The sequence below is a fragment of the Danaus plexippus genome, chromosome 12, assembly GCF_018135715.1.
Source record: "Danaus plexippus chromosome 12, MEX_DaPlex, whole genome shotgun sequence".
NCBI lineage: Eukaryota > Metazoa > Arthropoda > Insecta > Lepidoptera > Nymphalidae > Danaus > Danaus plexippus.
In genome coordinates this window covers 2323632-2342737 of record NC_083545.1, presented here as the reverse complement: position 1 = coordinate 2342737, position 19106 = coordinate 2323632, and the positions used below count along the sequence as shown (strand labels likewise).

Sequence of the window (19106 nt, the reverse complement as noted above, 5' to 3'; positions counted from 1 at the left end):
TTTAATTGTATTGAATTAATTTGCTTTTCTTATTTCAACAATTTTAAAAAGAAATATATCATTTACAAGATACAGCGACCACAATATAAAGATACGTAACTCTCATTACAGTTATTTATTATTTTTTATTAAGTATATAAAAAATATTTACAAACATGTAATAAATTATTTTAATTTAAAATAATTGTTTTTGAGAAAAAACTGTTTAAAGCTGTTGTGTTGTTCACATTAAGTCTCTAAAGAGATCGTGACGTATTATTGGTCTCTTTCATAATATTTAAGGCCTGCTGTTTTATATATCGTTTCATGTGGGACTGTTCTTATATTTATTTTGTTGTCATAGCAAAATTGTAAAGAAAAAAATTTCTCTTACGAAGAGATAACAAAACATTTTAAGTAGTATTTTTATTACTGTCTATAGTTTTAGTAGATATTTATTTGAATTAGTATTTTATTTATTCGTTTCGACAAATAAATTGTCTTCTTTTATTTGTCATGTTCCTTTAAAACCTATAACATATTTTCAGCAAATACTATGCAAACTCCCTCTCTATACCACTGTTTGCAAATCTAATAATTACTTAAATATAAAAAAATCTTATAATACATAAAATATTTAACATTAAACGAATTCTTTTCAATCTGTCTTAAAATAAACAGATGGGAGAAACGGGTCAAAGAGTCAAAAGCCGTTAAATCTCTCACTGTTTGTAATCCTTTCCTGACGCAAAGCAATCCCCGGAGAAGTTCGCCTTTTCCTACGCTTATTTAGACTTTCAGAAGGTAATATTATACCTTCCTCAGGGAATCTATATTGCCAATAGCTTTATTTCATATAATTTGTATTGAACGAATAAATACATCCCAATCGTAATAGAACCGGGGAAATAAACTTGATTTTATTTAACTAATTATAATAGCTACAGAAAGTGCAGCGTAATGATTTCTATGATAGTATAAAAAAGCAGTCAGAATTCTATTCTAGAACATAAACTAAGTAAAAGATACTTACTAAATCGGTAAAATATTCCGAAATAATATTATAATAGAAATGTGTAAATTATTGTATTTTAGATAAACATTCTCAATTTTTAAAAACTAATTAGTTTCTAAGAAACGAAAATGAACAACTCAAAATACGCTCACCATAGTCGCAAATGTTCGTCTATATCAAATTTTCTGTACATAATTACTTTATCGCGGTAACTCCTTATGAACAACCAAAAAAAAATTCAGGTGTAATTCTTTTTATCATTATTATTGTATATATAAGTTTATTGTTTTTATTTTTGTTTTGTTACATTTATAAATGATTATTTTAGTAAATTGTATGTTTGATACTCCTTGCTGTTAATGTTCTTGCTATATTTGTTTTTTTTTTATTATTAGTATTATTTCTAATGTAAGATATAATACAATCGATGTCAAAATAACTGTGGAAGCTGTTCTGGCAAATTGTTTTTACCCTACCGAAATAATTTATTGTAATATAAGCTGTATGTTTTCCCATAAATAAATAAATAAATATAAAAATAAAATAAACACGTATATTTAAAAAAAAAAAAATTAATTCAATTTTGTTCTTCGACTCTATCAGTAACACACATTGTAATGGTTTATCCCCGTGAGATCGGATGCGGGGAAACTTACAAAAATCCACTACCACATTCGGCCGCAGTGCGACTGCATAATTTTATTTGCTTTTTACGTAAACAAAAAAATGCACAATGAATCCGAAAATATTATTGTGGACTGTTTAGTTGCAGTAAAGAAGTTAATAAAACAGAAAACATTAGAAATGAAGGACAAACTCAATTTGGCTGCTGACACGGCCGTATATCGAACAAAATTATTAATTTAAAAACTCTAGATAAGATTGCAGTTTAAAAAAAATAACTATACAGATTTCGTGATTTCTTGACTAGCAATTACAGCGTTAGCCTTACTAGCATATACGAATTAAACACAAGATAAACGACTTCATCATTAGATTGATGTCTGCTTTTTTCATACATTTTAAATTTATAAATTAGCACGTTCTTAAGAAAAACAGTCAGATATAGAGACAGACTGACATTCCTGAAAGGCAGGACGACAAAATGAGGCTATTAGAGAAGTGAACCCTAAACATAGATAAGAATGATTTTGATGCTTATGTCAAAGTATTTATATCAAAATTTGTAAAAGTAAGTTTCTAATAATTTTAAAAGTAATAAAGGAATATTGTTGAAAATATATTTAAATTCATTCTTCTTTTAAGAAATCATTTTTTTTGGGAGGCCTTCAATTTATTAAGTGTTTTATGAACGGTTTTACTACTTAGTGGTTTTACTACTAAGTCAAAAAAAATCTTTTAAAAACTTTACTAAGATTAATTTATTATTAATATATAAAAAACAAACAAGTTCAACTATAATATTGTTTAAAAGAGAAGAAGCTTTACACAGAGTAAATTTATAAAATTCAATTTATCGATCGCAATTACTACTATGTAATAATATGTATGTATATGTTTTAGCCTATTCAAAATAAACATCAACAATTCTTATTTATATTAATCAAATAAAACAATTTACATTCAAACTCAATACAGCGATAACGAAGTAATTTATGTATATTAAAACACTGGCCAAAACTATAACTTCATTGCGCATTTAGGCATTGTTAATATTTTAGTTTAATTATAACGAGTGAATTATTATTCATTCATACAAAATAGTTAAAACCACATCTGTAACTAATGTTGTAACTAACTACGAAATTCTAAAGTACCTACATCGTTAATTCAAAACAAATGACCCAGACCGCAAAACAAATTGCTTAGCGCGAAAGACATTTAATTATCAACACCGAACGCTTGTAATTAGAGCAATTGCGATAGTCATTTGTTAGTTCCTAATCTGTCCCTTTGTTTTCCTTTATCTCTGTTTCATTACTTTTCCAGTAACATTATAGTTATCATTGAATACCTGATAAGTCTTTGATCCTGATCAAGTTCGTTGGTAGATATTTGCTTAGAAGGTAAATGTTTCCTGAAATCGGTATATGCTAATATTGTAGTTTCAACCAGTGCAACTCAAACCTAGTTTAATACAAATGACTTAATAGTAAATACAGTATAATCGTTTATCCTTCAAAAGATACTTCTATAAATTAAAGCAGTATATAAACGCTCTGTATATTTACTCGTAAATAATATTAGTGAAATAATTTTTGCATTAAATAATACAGAGATTAACGGATTGGTACAAAAGTTTTGGTTCGAGATTATTGAATTGTTGTTCTCATTTTTGTGTAACACATTTTTCTATTAAATTTATATTAGGTATCTGGTATAAAATATCAGATCATTTTCCATAGTGACCTTATACAATATTTTGTTAAGATTTTTCACTTATCGCTAAATTATTAAATATAGGTCTACATAAGCTGCACGAGATCTATAATCAGAATTATTTAGAACTCGGTATAAATATAAAGTTATTTCATAAGAAATAAAGGAATTTAATTATTTTTTTTTTTTGTGAGATGCTGCTTTTTCATATAAATATAGGGACATGAGCGTATATTCTGTAACCTGGACAACACTAACATATAAATATTACAAAATAATCACAAATATTAATCGAATGTCAAATATTTATTGACGCATTGATTTTCACATTTGTGTTGTATTAGTTAAAACTCCAAAAGTAGTATTACATAAGAAACTGAAACTAATCTTACTCAATCTTACAGAATTTAGTTCATAACAAAAATCTTTATACAGTTAATAATAATAGTGTAGAAGCCGGGAGAAAATGCTGACTTAAATAGCGATAAAATTAGAACATTGACCTTAAAACAAAGTTGTTATTTTTCATCGTCTAAACTCTAATGTATCTTACTTCTAACAGAATATATTTATATCTAAATGACCATAAACTGTTATTTTTAATTGCTCAGTATCAGGAAAGTAACTCCCATACTCTTCTTTCTTACGACTTACTGAATAAGGGAAATCGATGTGGACTTTGCAACAAATTGAGTATTTGCCGTGACATTTGATTGCACCTATTCGCAAAACTCCTTATGTCGTTCATTGCTGTGTATAAACCTAATAGTACACAGATTAATCGTTACTGGAAATGGTATTCGTCTAAACAGGTTGTATTCCAATTTATTTATACAAATCAAACCACACACGTTTAGCAAACAATAAGTTAGTATCTATTGTATTTTACCAACACATATATATACATATATATATATATATATATATATATATATATATATATATAGTTTGTTTTTAAGGTTAATAGAAATATATTAAAAACATGTCTTGAAAGATTATTAACTGTGTGCTGATTAAAATGAAAGTTTTAAATGATTAATTTTATAGTTATTTCTAGAATATTTAACGCATAAACAGTGTTAGTGCTCGTTTTGCACTTACCCATTGTCGGTCCTAAAAAGGTTGACTTCATTTGCTACTGCTTCGTGTTTGAAATAAGATCTACTTGACTTTGAATAGCACCCAAAGCCTTTTATCCGAATGAACCCTGCCTGTTCTTGGTAACAAGGCACCTACACGTTTTTCAGAAATAACATTGTATTCCAACTTCTGAATAATATTTATTTTTATTTGTTTCCAAAACATAAATAACAAGTTCTTGAAATGTGTTACATTTTTTTAGCAGGATAGCACAATTAGTATAACTAAGTTGTATTAGAACTTTCTTTCATATAAAATTAATCATGATAATTATTTGAAAATCTTTAAGAACTAAACACATATTTTTTATTAACATTCTTAATGTTGTTAACAATTTAGATGTCTATGCAATCTATATTTTTTTATGTCATACTTCATTCCATGATTAATAATAAGTCTTTAGTTTAAAATCAATAAACCTACAAATTCGTCATCAAACAATTCATACTCAAGATAAAAACGCTTGTTCAGGTCTTTACAAAGAATATGATTTATAGTTTGAATATTAAAGTAATTGTAATAAAAAAATTGCGAAAGGCCAAGGACTATTTCAGCTTCTCTACTTTTGATTACTTATAAAATATTATTTTTCACCTCAGTTTTCCTGAGCAAATATTTTAGAAATTGAGAGTTCGATAATTTATGTTTTAAAAGGATGCTCGTTTGTGTATATACGAGTAAGCAAAGCAGATTTGTTATTTAAGCTGATTCTAGTCTGATGCTTCGGTACAAAACTTATCGAACCAAAACTGCAAATTGCCTTCATTCTTATTATAATGCAATGATTTCCATAAAGCACTTCATTTATTATAAAATTTTTACTAAAATGGTTACCACATTGTTTAATGATCTGTAGCAAAAAATATGCCGTCTTCATCATTACAATCCATAAAATTTTCATAATCCATCGCAACCTATTAACGACCGTGTTTTAATATTCTAGAAAAAGTGGGATAGATGATATGTATGTCCAAAAATGACCATTGTACCAGAAAACTTCACTTTTTTTAAGTATAAGATAGATTCTACCCTGATATCACGCTCCATTAAATTTAAAAAAACGGATTTTTTTTATTGATATCGTAATAACCACCCAGACCGGTACATTTTTGGTTAGATTTCCATATCACCATTTAACATACCATTACCATACCATTTACCACCATTTCCATACACCAACAAGCGGAAACTATGTGTCGTTTCATTGTTTACTCCTAGACTTCACTTCACTAATTCAACAATCTTAACTTCTTTGAATAGACTTGCTTTACCAATATACAGCAGTGCATACACAACGTACTCAAAATAGTCCAGTTAAACTTTAAACCTTTAAAACTTTCTAAATCACTTCTGAAATAAATTGTGAACTTTTTTATGAATGATTTTTGTGAATAAATCCAGATGATCTGACATGACGTGTTGGTTTCGTCAATTTCTTTGGAGCTACTTCAAACAATCCTGTCCCATCGCCAAATATAATCAGAGATCCTTGATCATCGTAGTCTCTTTTGCTGCCTAAACATAATCAAATAAATGGTATACAACATAAATACATTTTGTTTTATATAGTTACGTTTTTAACATTTTAGCAATTAATGTTATTGTTGTATTTGCATTTTTCTGTTGTTGAGATGCCAGTTGACTCTACGTATATGGTACGTTTAAGATGAAAAAAATAGTACTAAAAAACTCCATCATCTTTAATTGAAAGTATAGCAGTTTACAGAAAAGGCTTGGAGTTTCAGATTTGTCCAGATTTAGATGAAATATTTCCGTAAGAAATAATAGAATTAAAGGGTTGAAAGAAGATTTGGTAATCAGAAGATAGCAACTGTCATTCTAAATATCTTACTAAAATATTTTTTATCTTAAGACAAGACAAAGTAAAATAAAACAGAACAGAAAAAGAGGTGTTAAAAGACAATCATCCCTACGAATTAGTTCTACGTAAATTTCGAGGCTGTTAAATGAAGAATTAAATACAAACTCTTTTTATTAGATAAACATGAAACTGTTGCAAAACTTTGGATATTCTTAATTTTATTTGAAAAAAAAAATCTTATATCGGGACTAAATTAATAAACTTAATCTGGTTTTGTACAAAGAAATAAAAGATTCTGTGCACAAAAAAAAATTTAGAGTTCAAAAAGGGTTGCATAACCGACTGTGACAAGTACTTTTTTGCTAAACTCCGTACATCAGTAAACCAAGGGAAATATTAACCAAATGTGACATGGGGATTACGGTGTCACGATGCGGAATTTTAACGTTATTAAATGTCACGGTCTGTTAAGTACATAAGATAATTTACCTGTTAATTATTTAATCTGTTTAATAGTTTGGAATCATGATTATATATGACTAGCGTTTGAACTGGTTTGATTTCTAATTAATAAACTACAACTAGTAATTTACCTCAGATAATTATCTGTTTAAATTTGCTTCATATAATGATCCTATTCTAAATAACACATTACATAAAAACTTTTGTACAACGTTAAGCTGTTTAAAACCAGATTGATTTAAGTAGAATATTAAACTTAAAACACCAGAAAAGAGCAAATAAATAGTCAAGCAAATGGATTAGAGTGAAACTTCCGATCTAGAATTACAAGGATTTCGGAGATAACTGCGACAGTTAAAGTAAAGCGATTAAACTTGAAATAGATTCAAATTGTTCACTTTATCACCTACATACTATGTCTTAAATAATAATTATATGAACTTCAAGTAACCTTTTTTTTGAATTTAATTCACTGAAAATATTTCACAAATCTTTATTTATTATAAATAGAATAAATACTTTTAAATTTTTGTTACTGAAATTTACCATTTCTAAACAATTTGTGTCCTATGTATGATTTTATTATTTTTAATTGCCTAATATCAGGCATCATATATATCTATAATGTATAAGAGATTTTTCATAATGATAAGATTTTTACCTTTATAGTAATATAATTATCAATGAAAAAAATATTGAATATTTATAGCGATAAAACCAAGTAACAATGTAATGCGTAATGCTATGTTATTACATATCATCCCATAAATTTAATAAAGATACGACTACACTGGATTATTATATTCCATACACAAGAACTAAGGAACTATTCTGAAGTTACCTTAGTTCAATCTCCGAGTTCTGAACGTGCGGTTAACCAGAGCGGAATTTGCTTTACCTATTCCTCTTGTACATATTATATGACATTTGTGATTGTTATATGGATGTGAAAGATGAAGTTAAGGTAATATTTAAATTATAAATCTTACAGTCTATCTCAGTAATCGTCCAATTTAAAACTCCTAGCAAAAAAAATGTCAGATTATTGTTTTTTAAAATAATGTTTGAAAAAAAATAAATCCAAATTTTACTTCAGCCATTTGCTTATGTATAAAAATGTATATAGTAAAAAAATATTTTTATGAACAAGTACGTTGTAGTTGAAATATTTGAGTTATTCCATTATTTGTGTATAATTTTCATCCATTTGTCTGTAAATTTTAATAATTTAAAATTCTTGTTTATGGCATTGATAAAAAAAGTCCTACTGGATTACAATACAATTATAGTTTATATTATTAAAATTTCATATATTTGTCTCGTATTCAACTAGACAAATAAATCAAAGGGTTCTATTAAATTTAAATTTCCTTATTTATTGCAAATTTTCTATATAAGTATGCATTTAAATATCTTCCCAAGTTATCAAAACGTAATTCAGTTAGAAAGAAATTGCGTACTAACTTCACGAAACGTTATTAAAGCACGCCATCTAAAGACACTAACAACGCCAATTTTCCCATTCTCGTAACGTTTTGTAAGTGTGAACATTACTGAATCTGGCGCTCGTAATTATGTAGTTATTTGCGCTGTCAAGGCGGAATGTCGCGGAAATTAGGTTGTAGCCCCCTTAGCGTGCGCCCTTGCGCTTCATATCCGATTTAATATTAATATTGACTACCATTGAAACTGTTGTTAGGTAAGACTTATAAAGTTTAATAAAAACATAATTTATGCTTTTGGAAACACCGTCGACGGATTCTATTTTGTTTTTAATAAGATTATATAGAAAAAGTAGCTGTGGAAGGCTAAATTTCTGTCGCAAAATTAATTCTTTATTCATGTAGTTGGAACTTAGTGCTCCAGGCGGCGGATTTTAGCAGCTAGGTTTACGAGAAATTTATATATTTTTAAATGAAACTAATATATTTCGGATATACTACGCGAATTTTAGTATTTTAAAACTGCATATAATCCCGACGTTTCGGTTACTTTTCAACAACCGTGATCACGGGCAGACGAGCTGTGAATATCTGTCTGTTGGTCCTGTTATTTATCATCTACCGCCATCGATTTCTTAACTTTCTGGCGTACCGCTCTGGATGCCGGCAGAATGCGCTTACGGTGTCGCGGGGTCCTGCGGTGTGGTCACGGACATGGGATTTTATATTTTTAAGGAGGAGGTTCCTGGTGTTGAATAGATTCCAGCCATTTTCTCTATTGAAATTCGGATGGTTTTTAATTTTAATAGCCTCGCGGATTAACCTTGGTATGTACCTGTCTTGACGAGCGAGGATTTGTGGGTTATCAAACCGAATGTGGCTGTGGCCTGGTTTGTCCATTGGGTATTCAAACACTGCTGACTTCAACGCGCGCCTGTTATTGATGTCTAAGATGTGTTCCTTCACTCTTGAACCGATGCTCCTCTTTGTTTGTCCAATGTATGATAACACCTTTGTGATGCTGACCACCTAGAGGACGAGCTGCAGCATGTAAAACATATTTTACTACCACTTGAAGCCACCTACAGTTGAGCGACAACCTGCAATATTACCATATGTGAAGGGAGTTACTGACAGAATAGGCAACATCTTGAAGAAGCTTTGGATCAAGACTATTTACAAACCACATAAGAAAGTGAGCCAATTCTTGAGACCTATTAAAAGTGCCATTCCTTTGCAACACGCAGGTGTATACAAACTCGATCGTGACTGTCGCTTATCATACATTGGACAGACAAAGAGGAGCATCGGTACAAGGGTTAAAGAACACATCTCAGATATAAAAAATAAGCACGCGTCGAAGTCAGCAGTGTGTGAAACCACAATGGACAAACCAGGCCACTACATTCGGTTTAATAAAACACAAATCCCCGCTCGTGAAGACAGGTACAAACTGAGGTTAATCCGCGAGGCTATTGAAATTATAAAACATCCGAATATCAATAGAGAAGATGGCTGAAATCTATGCAACACCTGTGACCCCCTCCTTAAAAATATAAAATCCCATGTCCGTGACCACACCGCAGGATCTCGCAACACCGCAAGCGCATTCTGCCGGCATTCAGAGCTGCAAGCAGGAAAATTAAGAAATCGATAGCGGTAGATGATAAATAACAGGACCAACTGACAGACATTAACAGCTCGTCTGCCCGTGATCATGGTTGCTGAAAAGTAACCGAAACGTCGAGATTATGTAGTTTTAAAATAATAAAATTCGCGTAGTATATCCGAAATATATTAGTTTCATTTAAATGAATAAAACTCGCGAAAGTCTTAGATCTCCTTACATTCTTTTTTCGCATAGCGGTAATCCTACTAACATTATTTTGAAAATCTCGTCACTCTTTCAACAAAAGCTACTGAATGGATTTTAATGAATATTTATAGCACCCTAGCTCATACACCAGAACCGGAATAACAAATTAGCTATAAATGACTCTTTTAATCCATGAAGTTTTCACTTGAACAGGCCATAGCAGATGTTATTTATATTTAAGATATCATTGGCAGTTAATTAATATATCTAATATCAAAAGTACACGTATTTTTTTGTTAGTAGGAGTGTGACACTCCCTCTTACCCCACCCAGGACAAGAGGGGTCATTTGATGATTTTCCCCTTTAAAAAAAAAAGATTTCCAAGTTTATTTTGAAGTTTGCTACATACTCCCAAAATCAGACAGATCTGCAGTATCAGACCGACTCAAAAAAAATCATAATCGCCTAATTAGACATCTTTGAAAAGTTTTTAACTTATTAAATTTTTCATTTTTTTAAAGAGAAATTAAAACTTTTTAAAGGAAAATTTTAAGAATGAACTAGTAAAAGAAACTAAAAAGATCTGATACATTTCTAAAATATACCCAAGAGACTAACCGTTTGCCTCAGCTTTTGACTATAAACTGTATTTAGGTAATTGAAAGTATTTACGAGTTAAATATTAATGTTTTAGTAACCCATGTGACAATTTCTCATGGAACTTTAGCATAAGTTCACCATTGGCGCTCTGATGAAGTTCACGTTGTTTGAAGTGCAAAGACGTGTCATGAGGATAAGTTAGCCCAAGATAACCCTGTATTAGACATTAATTATTTGCTTGTAAATATCCTTTATCGTGTCTTTGGTTATTTCATTATCGAAATTACTATTTCAATATTTATGTACAGAATATCATTGTAGTTAGTCCAATCACATTATAAATCACTTCATATAGCCGAGCTTATTAAACTTCTAATACTTATAATGTCAATTCATTTATCCTGCGATTTCAGTATTTACATAAATACTTACTAATTACGATCAAATTTATATCTGGTACTTAGAATTAAAACTGTTCGGTTCTCGTGATACAGAATAACAAATCTTGATTTATTATCTATATATTTATTACTTCTTAACGATATATTTATTACTTCTTAACGATTATTACCAAAATGAAGCATTCGGCTACAAATCTTTTCCAATTTAAATATAAAAGTGGCCTTACGTTCAAAACGCAATTAATTTTTTTATTCTACATATATTTTAACTTTATCGTTCCTATGGTCCTAAAACATTTTAAAATTTCGACGTTCGTTAAACAAAACAACAGTTTAATGTTGTTTCCTTTAGGACATATTGTATAAATATAATCTTTTTCAAATCCCTGTCATGCTTTTGTCAGCATTTTATTTTACCTTAGTGAAAAGAGTACTCCGCACTTTTTGTATTTTATTACAAAAAAGCAAAGCTGTTTTCGCCGGTATTATATTATTATTACTTCGACGTTATACTGTCCTAACCTTGAATAAACAATTTATTGTAAAATCAAAGGGTTGATTTTTTCTAATATATAATCTGTCCCCCCCCCACTCTCTCAAGCAGCTGCGTTACCAAATTATAATCTAAGCAAATTAGTAACATTGGAACATTGTTCAGTGGTTTTGGTAAGTAGAAATAATTAGTAAGGTTATTTGTATTTCAAAATTTAAAGAATTTAGAAATCTTATTGTTAATATAATTAAATTACAGTACTTCCTTCAACAATTACATCTCTGTCATTAACGCGTTTTCATTTAACATTGAATCGAGGAGCTATTAAATAAAGAAATTAAATAACTTATATACTGAATCTGACAAAAGAAAAATACAAGATAGTATGAGTAAGATGAGTACTCACGTTTCCACCAATTAAAAAACTTCCGTACATTTGTTCAGCTTTATCAAACACCAACAGTGATACCCGAAAAAATAGTTCAGGTTATAAATATCGCATCCGAATAAAATAATACTTGCACAGTCTGAATACAACGATAATGTTTCATGATTATCGTCGCGGATATTATTTCGACTATTTAAATGGAGTTTCAAAGTTACTTACATTTTAAACCATCGAGGTTATCTAAAAACGGTTTACTTATACCAACAATATACATCAATGAATAATTCTCTTTTTGACTCGCCGTAATCATTGCACACCACAAAGCATCGCTTAACTAGTTAATTTTTATCATATATATCGGAGTTAAAACCACTTCATTATATTAAAAAGAGTAACGTCGGCATAACCGATACGGGTGCCACCTGGTAATTCCAACTACCCTCAATTATTATATATATTATTTTCATGTAATTCTAAATTGGAAAGTTTATTCTCAATTTAACATACATATTTTGATCTTTTGAGCCAAGTGACGCCATTTCCTTCGACACTATTGAGAAAAATGAAATGCTTTCTTGCCAACATCTTATCGGTATATTCCATGCTATCTGTTGCCCGCGGCTCCGCCCGCGTATTGGTCGCTTTTTGCATAACCATATATTTATGAAATTTAAAATAATAACATAGACAAAAGAGACGATAACAAATGATTGACAACCACAACCAACAAACAAAAGAAAACCAAATATATGATAGACAAACACAACCAACAAACGACGATGAACTTTCGAACCGCATGATAGTCATTACACAACGGAGAATCTTAACACCGCGATCTAGGTTGATGACGTATTTTATCAACGCCATCTATCGAGCACAGTGTTCAACACCCCGCAACGCCCGCGCGCTCTGCGTTATTTGTTACCTCTCATAAGTTTTAATATTAAGATTAACATATATTAGAACATATTTTTTTAGTTACTAATATAGCTAATTAACTATTAACTAATATATAACTAATCAATATTAAGTTGTAGTGTGTAAAAGTTTTGAAGCAGTGCTAGAAGTAAATTTTCAATTGACCATAACTTCTTTTTCCCTAAACCGATTTTGACGAAACAAAGTTTTGACAATGCTCCTAATTATATGTAATCCAACTGCGAAAACCGCGTTCAAATCCGTTGAGTAGTTTCGAAGTTATAACATACCAGACAGACAGACAGACAAAAATTTCAAAAATTGTTTTTTTGGTTTCTATGACTCTTCTTTAATTGCCTCCCACCAGTTTTTTGGAAAAATATTTGATGTACAGACCTTCGATTTTTACTGTCTCATTATATGTATAGATTCCGAACTGACCGATGTGACACAATACATTCTTAAGCCATACCAGGCATTTCGTTTTAAATTTATTAATATAAATAAAAACAATTAGACTTTGAAATAATCCATAACATTGTTGAAAAAGTAACAACGAAGAAACTCCTTAGGATTTTTACAAAACTTATTTAAAAATCGCTGAAATACAAAAAAAAGTATTCTCTAAATATTATCACACTCTTTTTTGAGTGTAACTAAAACTAAACTTAATTTATCATTTAATTTATTTGTCTTCTATAATAATTAAAAATTAAGAATTTAAACATATCAAATATTTGTAACCTAATTTACAGCACTAAGATATTAATTACATCAAAATACATACAATAAATACAATTTAGTTACATTATAGTTCTAATAACCGAATCATTATTACAATCTTAAGACTAGTCAGGGCATTACTTTTATTTTTATTAATTTGTAAGTGTTAACAAACCTTTACATAATTACAGGAAAAAATTACAATGCATTTTGTTTAAAAGTCAGGATATCACAGCTGTTAAAGTTAACCATTTACAAATAATAACCTTTTTTTAGTTTTTGTTATTTTTATAATCTTAATCTACGTAAATTAAAGGCAGCTGACAGATTATATGTATGTATATTTATTTTGGTATAAGCTAAATTAAAACTATTGGCAGACCTTATTTATATAAAATGAAACTAAAAAAAAATCTACATTAATTTACTGATGCTAAATTAAAAAAATTAAATTAGACTGTGGCACTGACGTTAACAGATCCGATTAATATAAACATAAATGAAAATACTAATATCGAAATGAGAATGAAATAATAATAAATCTGTGTAAAAATTTAATATGGATAAGATACTTAATTTGTGGGCTTAGTTTCTAGTAAGCATCGGGTTAATCATAATGTTAGCCAGCGCATTTCGCCGTTTACGCCATGCGCCAGCTCCTTGTGCATGATATTGCAACTGTCGATACCAAGTTCGAGTGCGGGTATTTTCTTCGGCCTATAATAAAAAAATAATGAAGCCAATTCATAAAAACTTTTAAAACATAAGTTCACTCGATAATATTACGACACAAAAACTCTATGGTAAAATTGATATTGATGTTTCCAACATGTTCCAATAATAATAATGAGAAAAACTGCGCTGTAATATGATTTCAGGAATTGTAATTTTGTTGAAAAATAAATAATCATTGAATACTTCACTATACACATTATATATACATAAAAATTTATGTTTCATTCTAAAAATCGAACGCAACAAACATAATAGTAAACAAAAAAAACTTTTACAAAGTAAATTGTACTCATCTTAAATAACAGTGCAATGGCTTGTGTTTAATATAGTGGAGTTGCTGACTGCGGTTCGCAGTGCAAAGACGACTTTAGATTTAATGTAATGGAATTACATGGAAAGGTATTGAGTAAAGTTGTTCGTAGTTTCAATCTCGATAATATATACAGTAACTAAAGTATGTAAGAACATTTACTAATTAATTCTTACTTTTTAAATTAAATTACAATATACTTAATGATCGAAAACAAGGTCTCAAGGTAAAATTCTATAGTAATGATTATTTAATTCTTTGTAATATTGTCATGGATATGATAAAACACTTATTTTCAGATGATACATTTTGACAATTTAAATTAGGATATATGTATAGAATTTAAAATACGGGAAAAACAACTGAGGTTACAATTAAAAATAAAGCTCGTGTCGATGAATTTTTCATTATATATTTCCTTATTAAAATTTTGATTAAAATATTTGCTCCACATTGCTTTAATGTTAACTAGATAATTTCAAGAATTTTTTGAAATAAATTTAATAAATTTAAATAAATATTTTAAATAAATTTTGGATTGATATTTAAATACACACATAAAAGAGACTCACCTTGAAAATGAATGAATCTTTAGTTGTTATTTCGTGGACTTCAAAGAAATGTTCTGGTTCATGATCGGCGGCGACTACGCAGCGGTCTAAAAAGAGTGGCTCTCTTTGTAAGGTGTATCTTCCTGCTTTTTCTCTTACAAGAAGTAAAGCAGCCTCCCTTACTCCACTGCGTGCGAAAAGAGCATCTCCTTCTCTTTCCCTCGCCTCTCGATCTCTTGCTTCTCTTGTTTCCCGTATTTCGTTCGTTTTATGAGCGATTGTTGGCTAGAAAGTATTTGTCAAGCAAATTATTTCGGAAATATTGGAATATCCACCTAAATAATAGAAAGTCTTTAAGAACATTATTAGAATTTTAACATAACAGGAATATCTAACGTTACAAACGATTTGATGAAAATTAAAAGAAATCACCTTTCCATTAGTTACCAAAAGTGCATTGATCGGCATCAACTTGATTGTTCGGCCTTTTCGCCAGTTGTTGTCGTTCGGTTGTGTAAACAGCAGCTTGCCTTCCATTGCGAACCTAAGTTGTATAATATTTAATAAATACCAATTACATTCAATATCTATTAATTCTTTTAGTTCATTTTATAATATAAAGTCTGACCTAGCATCATCGTGATTCCAATCCAAAACATCTACGGCCATTTTTCTGAGTCTTATATCGGCGACGTGCAAATCATGAGCAGTCCGCCGCGCCACTGCGAGTCTCCGCCATAGCGGCACATCTCTGGCAGCGGCGGCCGCAGCTGCAGCGGCAGCGTTGATCTCCTCAAGTCTGGATTCAACACAACGCTGAGCACCCTTGACGTCTTCCCTCTCAGACGCACAAGTTGGTGTGGCTCGGTAAAGCCGCGAAAGAAGGAGCGGATATTTTGTCACGCGTTGAACAGGTACCTTCAATTATAAACAGACAAGCTTTTCAAATTAAGAGCTTAATTATTATATTACTAGTAATAAATTTGACTTAACTAGTAATTAATTTGATTTTTAGGATTATAAGGTATTTAATCAACGGGTTCAACATCACAACAAGTTTACCATGAGGAACGAGTTTAAGTTCATTCTCCTCAGAACCGCATTTTCCATTTGCGAGACGCGCAAGAATATCCTTAAAAGTTCCTTCTCCTTCTCAAGTCCGGCTAAAAGCAATGCGGCGCCTGCTTGTTTTACACAATATGATTGAAAAGCTGTCAACATTCCTGAACATTCCAAGAGAATCTTACCAACGTTAACAGTCAGTAAGTCCTAAAAGATGAAATAAAATATTATAATAAAACTTGATAATTTACTTAAAGTTAAAGATTTCAAGTATTCGTAACGCTGTAAGTAATAATTAACTAACTAACCTCATCTCCTTGTTCCACTGCAATTTCAAGAGCGTCCCTTAGTTTTTCCGAAAGAACTTGGTTGTTATCAATTAACTCTTCAACATTTAAAAATATAGCGCTCAATTGTTCTTGCGTTAGAAGACCAGCAACTAACATAGGTTTATAGAATTCTTCAAGAATTATTTGTAAATCACGTCCATACTTTTCTTCAGTTTCCACAATTTCCGTTATTATTTCCTTTCTTTCTGTTCTTTTCTTCGAACATTTACGGCAAACCAGTGGAGCAAAAACTGATCCTGAAACAGGTATGATATATATGAAAAATGTTTTCATTACACTTTGTAAAAATAAAAAGAGCTTGCTATATTTTTATTTGCATTTGCATACATTTATCACAAAAAAGAAGATTTAACAATTAGCATTTATAATAAACAAAAAATACAAACAATACTTTATAAATTTAAATAAAATATTTATTCCAATTTTTATACCTTGTTCTGTCACTTGTGTTTCTACAGCAGTATCACAATCTTCACACAGATGAATAGGAGTGTCTTTATCGCTTAATGAGTTAGTTGTTGTTGTTTTACCCTGGAGCCGGTTTCTAGACGATTTACTTGTTTCCGAACCAACGCCAGAATCATTTCTCTCTATTTCTGCTGATGTTTTCTTACAAACCACAACTTTTTCAATATTTTCCTGATTAATAACCAACGAATTATCTTCACTTGAATCTGATGCATTTGATATTTGACTGGTATTACTACTTATGTGTTTTTTTACTATCTTGGTTTTATCCTTTGATTCATTATTGTCATTATTGTAATTAGTTATATAGGTCTCTTCATCATCTATGCCCCTTTCTTTAGCATCTACTAAATAAGACAAAATATCGTACTTAGACGCACCTTCAAAAATTGAACGGGACCCACTTCGTTTTTCATCATCTAATAATAAAAGAGAATTTGGCGGTGGATTGGTTGGCAAAGGAGGAGGCATGTCACCTATTTCTTCATAAATTGGGTCACTACTATTTAACCGTATAGATTCATAAAGATGGTCATCGTCAGTGTTATTTGAAATTTCAATATCGCAAATGGCAGCATCCACTAGCATTTGATAAAACTTAGATCTTGTAGAATTTGTATCATCTTCTGTAGAAAGTTCACTCGCGGAAGCGTTATAACAATCAGACATTGGTTCCTGGTCTGAAAAAACTCCCACTGTCCCACTTTCATATTCCATGCTCTCATAAGGAGCTGAACAGGCTTTATCATCTTCTAAAGTATCGGATGTTTGAATTTCTGATTTTGATGATGGTTCCAGATCTTCATTTTTTGGTATATGTATAATTTCATTCCTTTTATTTTCTTTTTTTACTTCTTCTTTTAACGATATTAATGAATTTTCGATAAGTTTCTCAATAGTTGGTTTATTGCTTTCTGATCCTTCTTGATATTTAGTCTCTTGAAGTTTGATTAACGAATTTTCTATCAATTTCTTAACTAAGTTGGAATCAAGTCCTTCTGCTAAATGAGCAAAAAATGGGTCATCAAAAAGCTTCGTTATAAAATTACCGCTTTTATCTGAATTCTTAATTTCTGATTTACTTCTTTGACTTAAATTATTTACTTCCTGGGTGAAAACATCTTTTTTCCCACAAACATGGGGGATAAGATTCCGACGGACTGCTTCTACCGGATCATTTAAAATAGAGGATATTTCATTACTGCTCACTAAATTAAATTGATCTCCCTGACTATCATTATAATAATCTTCATAAGTATTTGTATCCTCGATACTATTATTGTGTCCTGGAAAAACAGCTCCTATATATATTTGACTCTTAGATTTCTTCATACCTTCTTGTGGAGTCCCAACACTAATTGTGACTGTAGTACCGGTTTGATAAGTGTTACATGTATTACCATAATCATCGTTAACAACAACAGAAGACAGATATATTGGTGTATCGTTATTAACATTCATAGTTGAATAACATTCATTGCCATTTATCTGAATAGACGTTTTTCTAGGCTCAAGTTCTATATTTTTACAAGTATCTTTACTGTTTTGTTCATCACCATCATCAGAATCAAATTGTTTAATTTTCAGTATTGTTTTTTGTTCCCTATCATTGGAATCAGACCATTCATCACTTGTGGAACTTGTAGAATTGTTACGAACGAATCTAGTTTTAACGTAATTGTGTTTCTTAGATTTTAATTTTAAACGCGGTGGTGGTTCAGGAGAGCAAGAAATTTCACGTCTTAAGTTCTCTAAAACTTTAGTTGTTATTTCACTGTTATCACTTAAATTACCTGTATCTACTTCATTTTCATTTCCAATAGGTACACGGTTAGCACTCATGTCTTCAGAGTCTTTTGATTCATGTTTCTCAGACTGAACTGTTGATTCTAATTCATTTACAAATTCTAGAAATACTTGACTTTTATAACCATATTTATTTTTACGTAAAGCCATCGTATCTAGAAACTTTGGAGGAGATATTGATAAAGTCGGAACTAGACGTTCTGATTCTGAACGCCTTAAAACAGGAATTTTCGGCACATGGTTATCTGAAACAAAATAAAAACGTATGTATAATTTATTTTATA

General features: G+C 30.1%; 1 protein-coding gene across 2 annotated transcripts in view; it reads right to left on the bottom strand.

Annotated features, from left to right (window-relative positions):
* Nucleotides 1–13485: 13485 nt before the first annotated feature.
* Nucleotides 13486–19106, bottom strand: part of LOC116772474 (uncharacterized) — a 70155-nt gene continuing 64534 nt past the window's right edge. For both annotated transcript variants that reach the window (XM_061522271.1, XM_032664677.2), the window contains exons 5-11: nt 16980–19067; nt 16507–16784; nt 16199–16405; nt 15765–16054; nt 15569–15680; nt 15158–15421; nt 13486–14257 (exon numbers count right to left, since the gene is read on the bottom strand). In XM_061522271.1, the coding sequence (XP_061378255.1) occupies nt 14126–14257; nt 15158–15421; nt 15569–15680; nt 15765–16054; nt 16199–16405; nt 16507–16784; nt 16980–19067 (3371 nt within the window). In that variant the 3' untranslated portion in view covers nt 13486–14125. The remainder of the gene's footprint in view (nt 14258–15157; nt 15422–15568; nt 15681–15764; nt 16055–16198; nt 16406–16506; nt 16785–16979; nt 19068–19106) is intronic.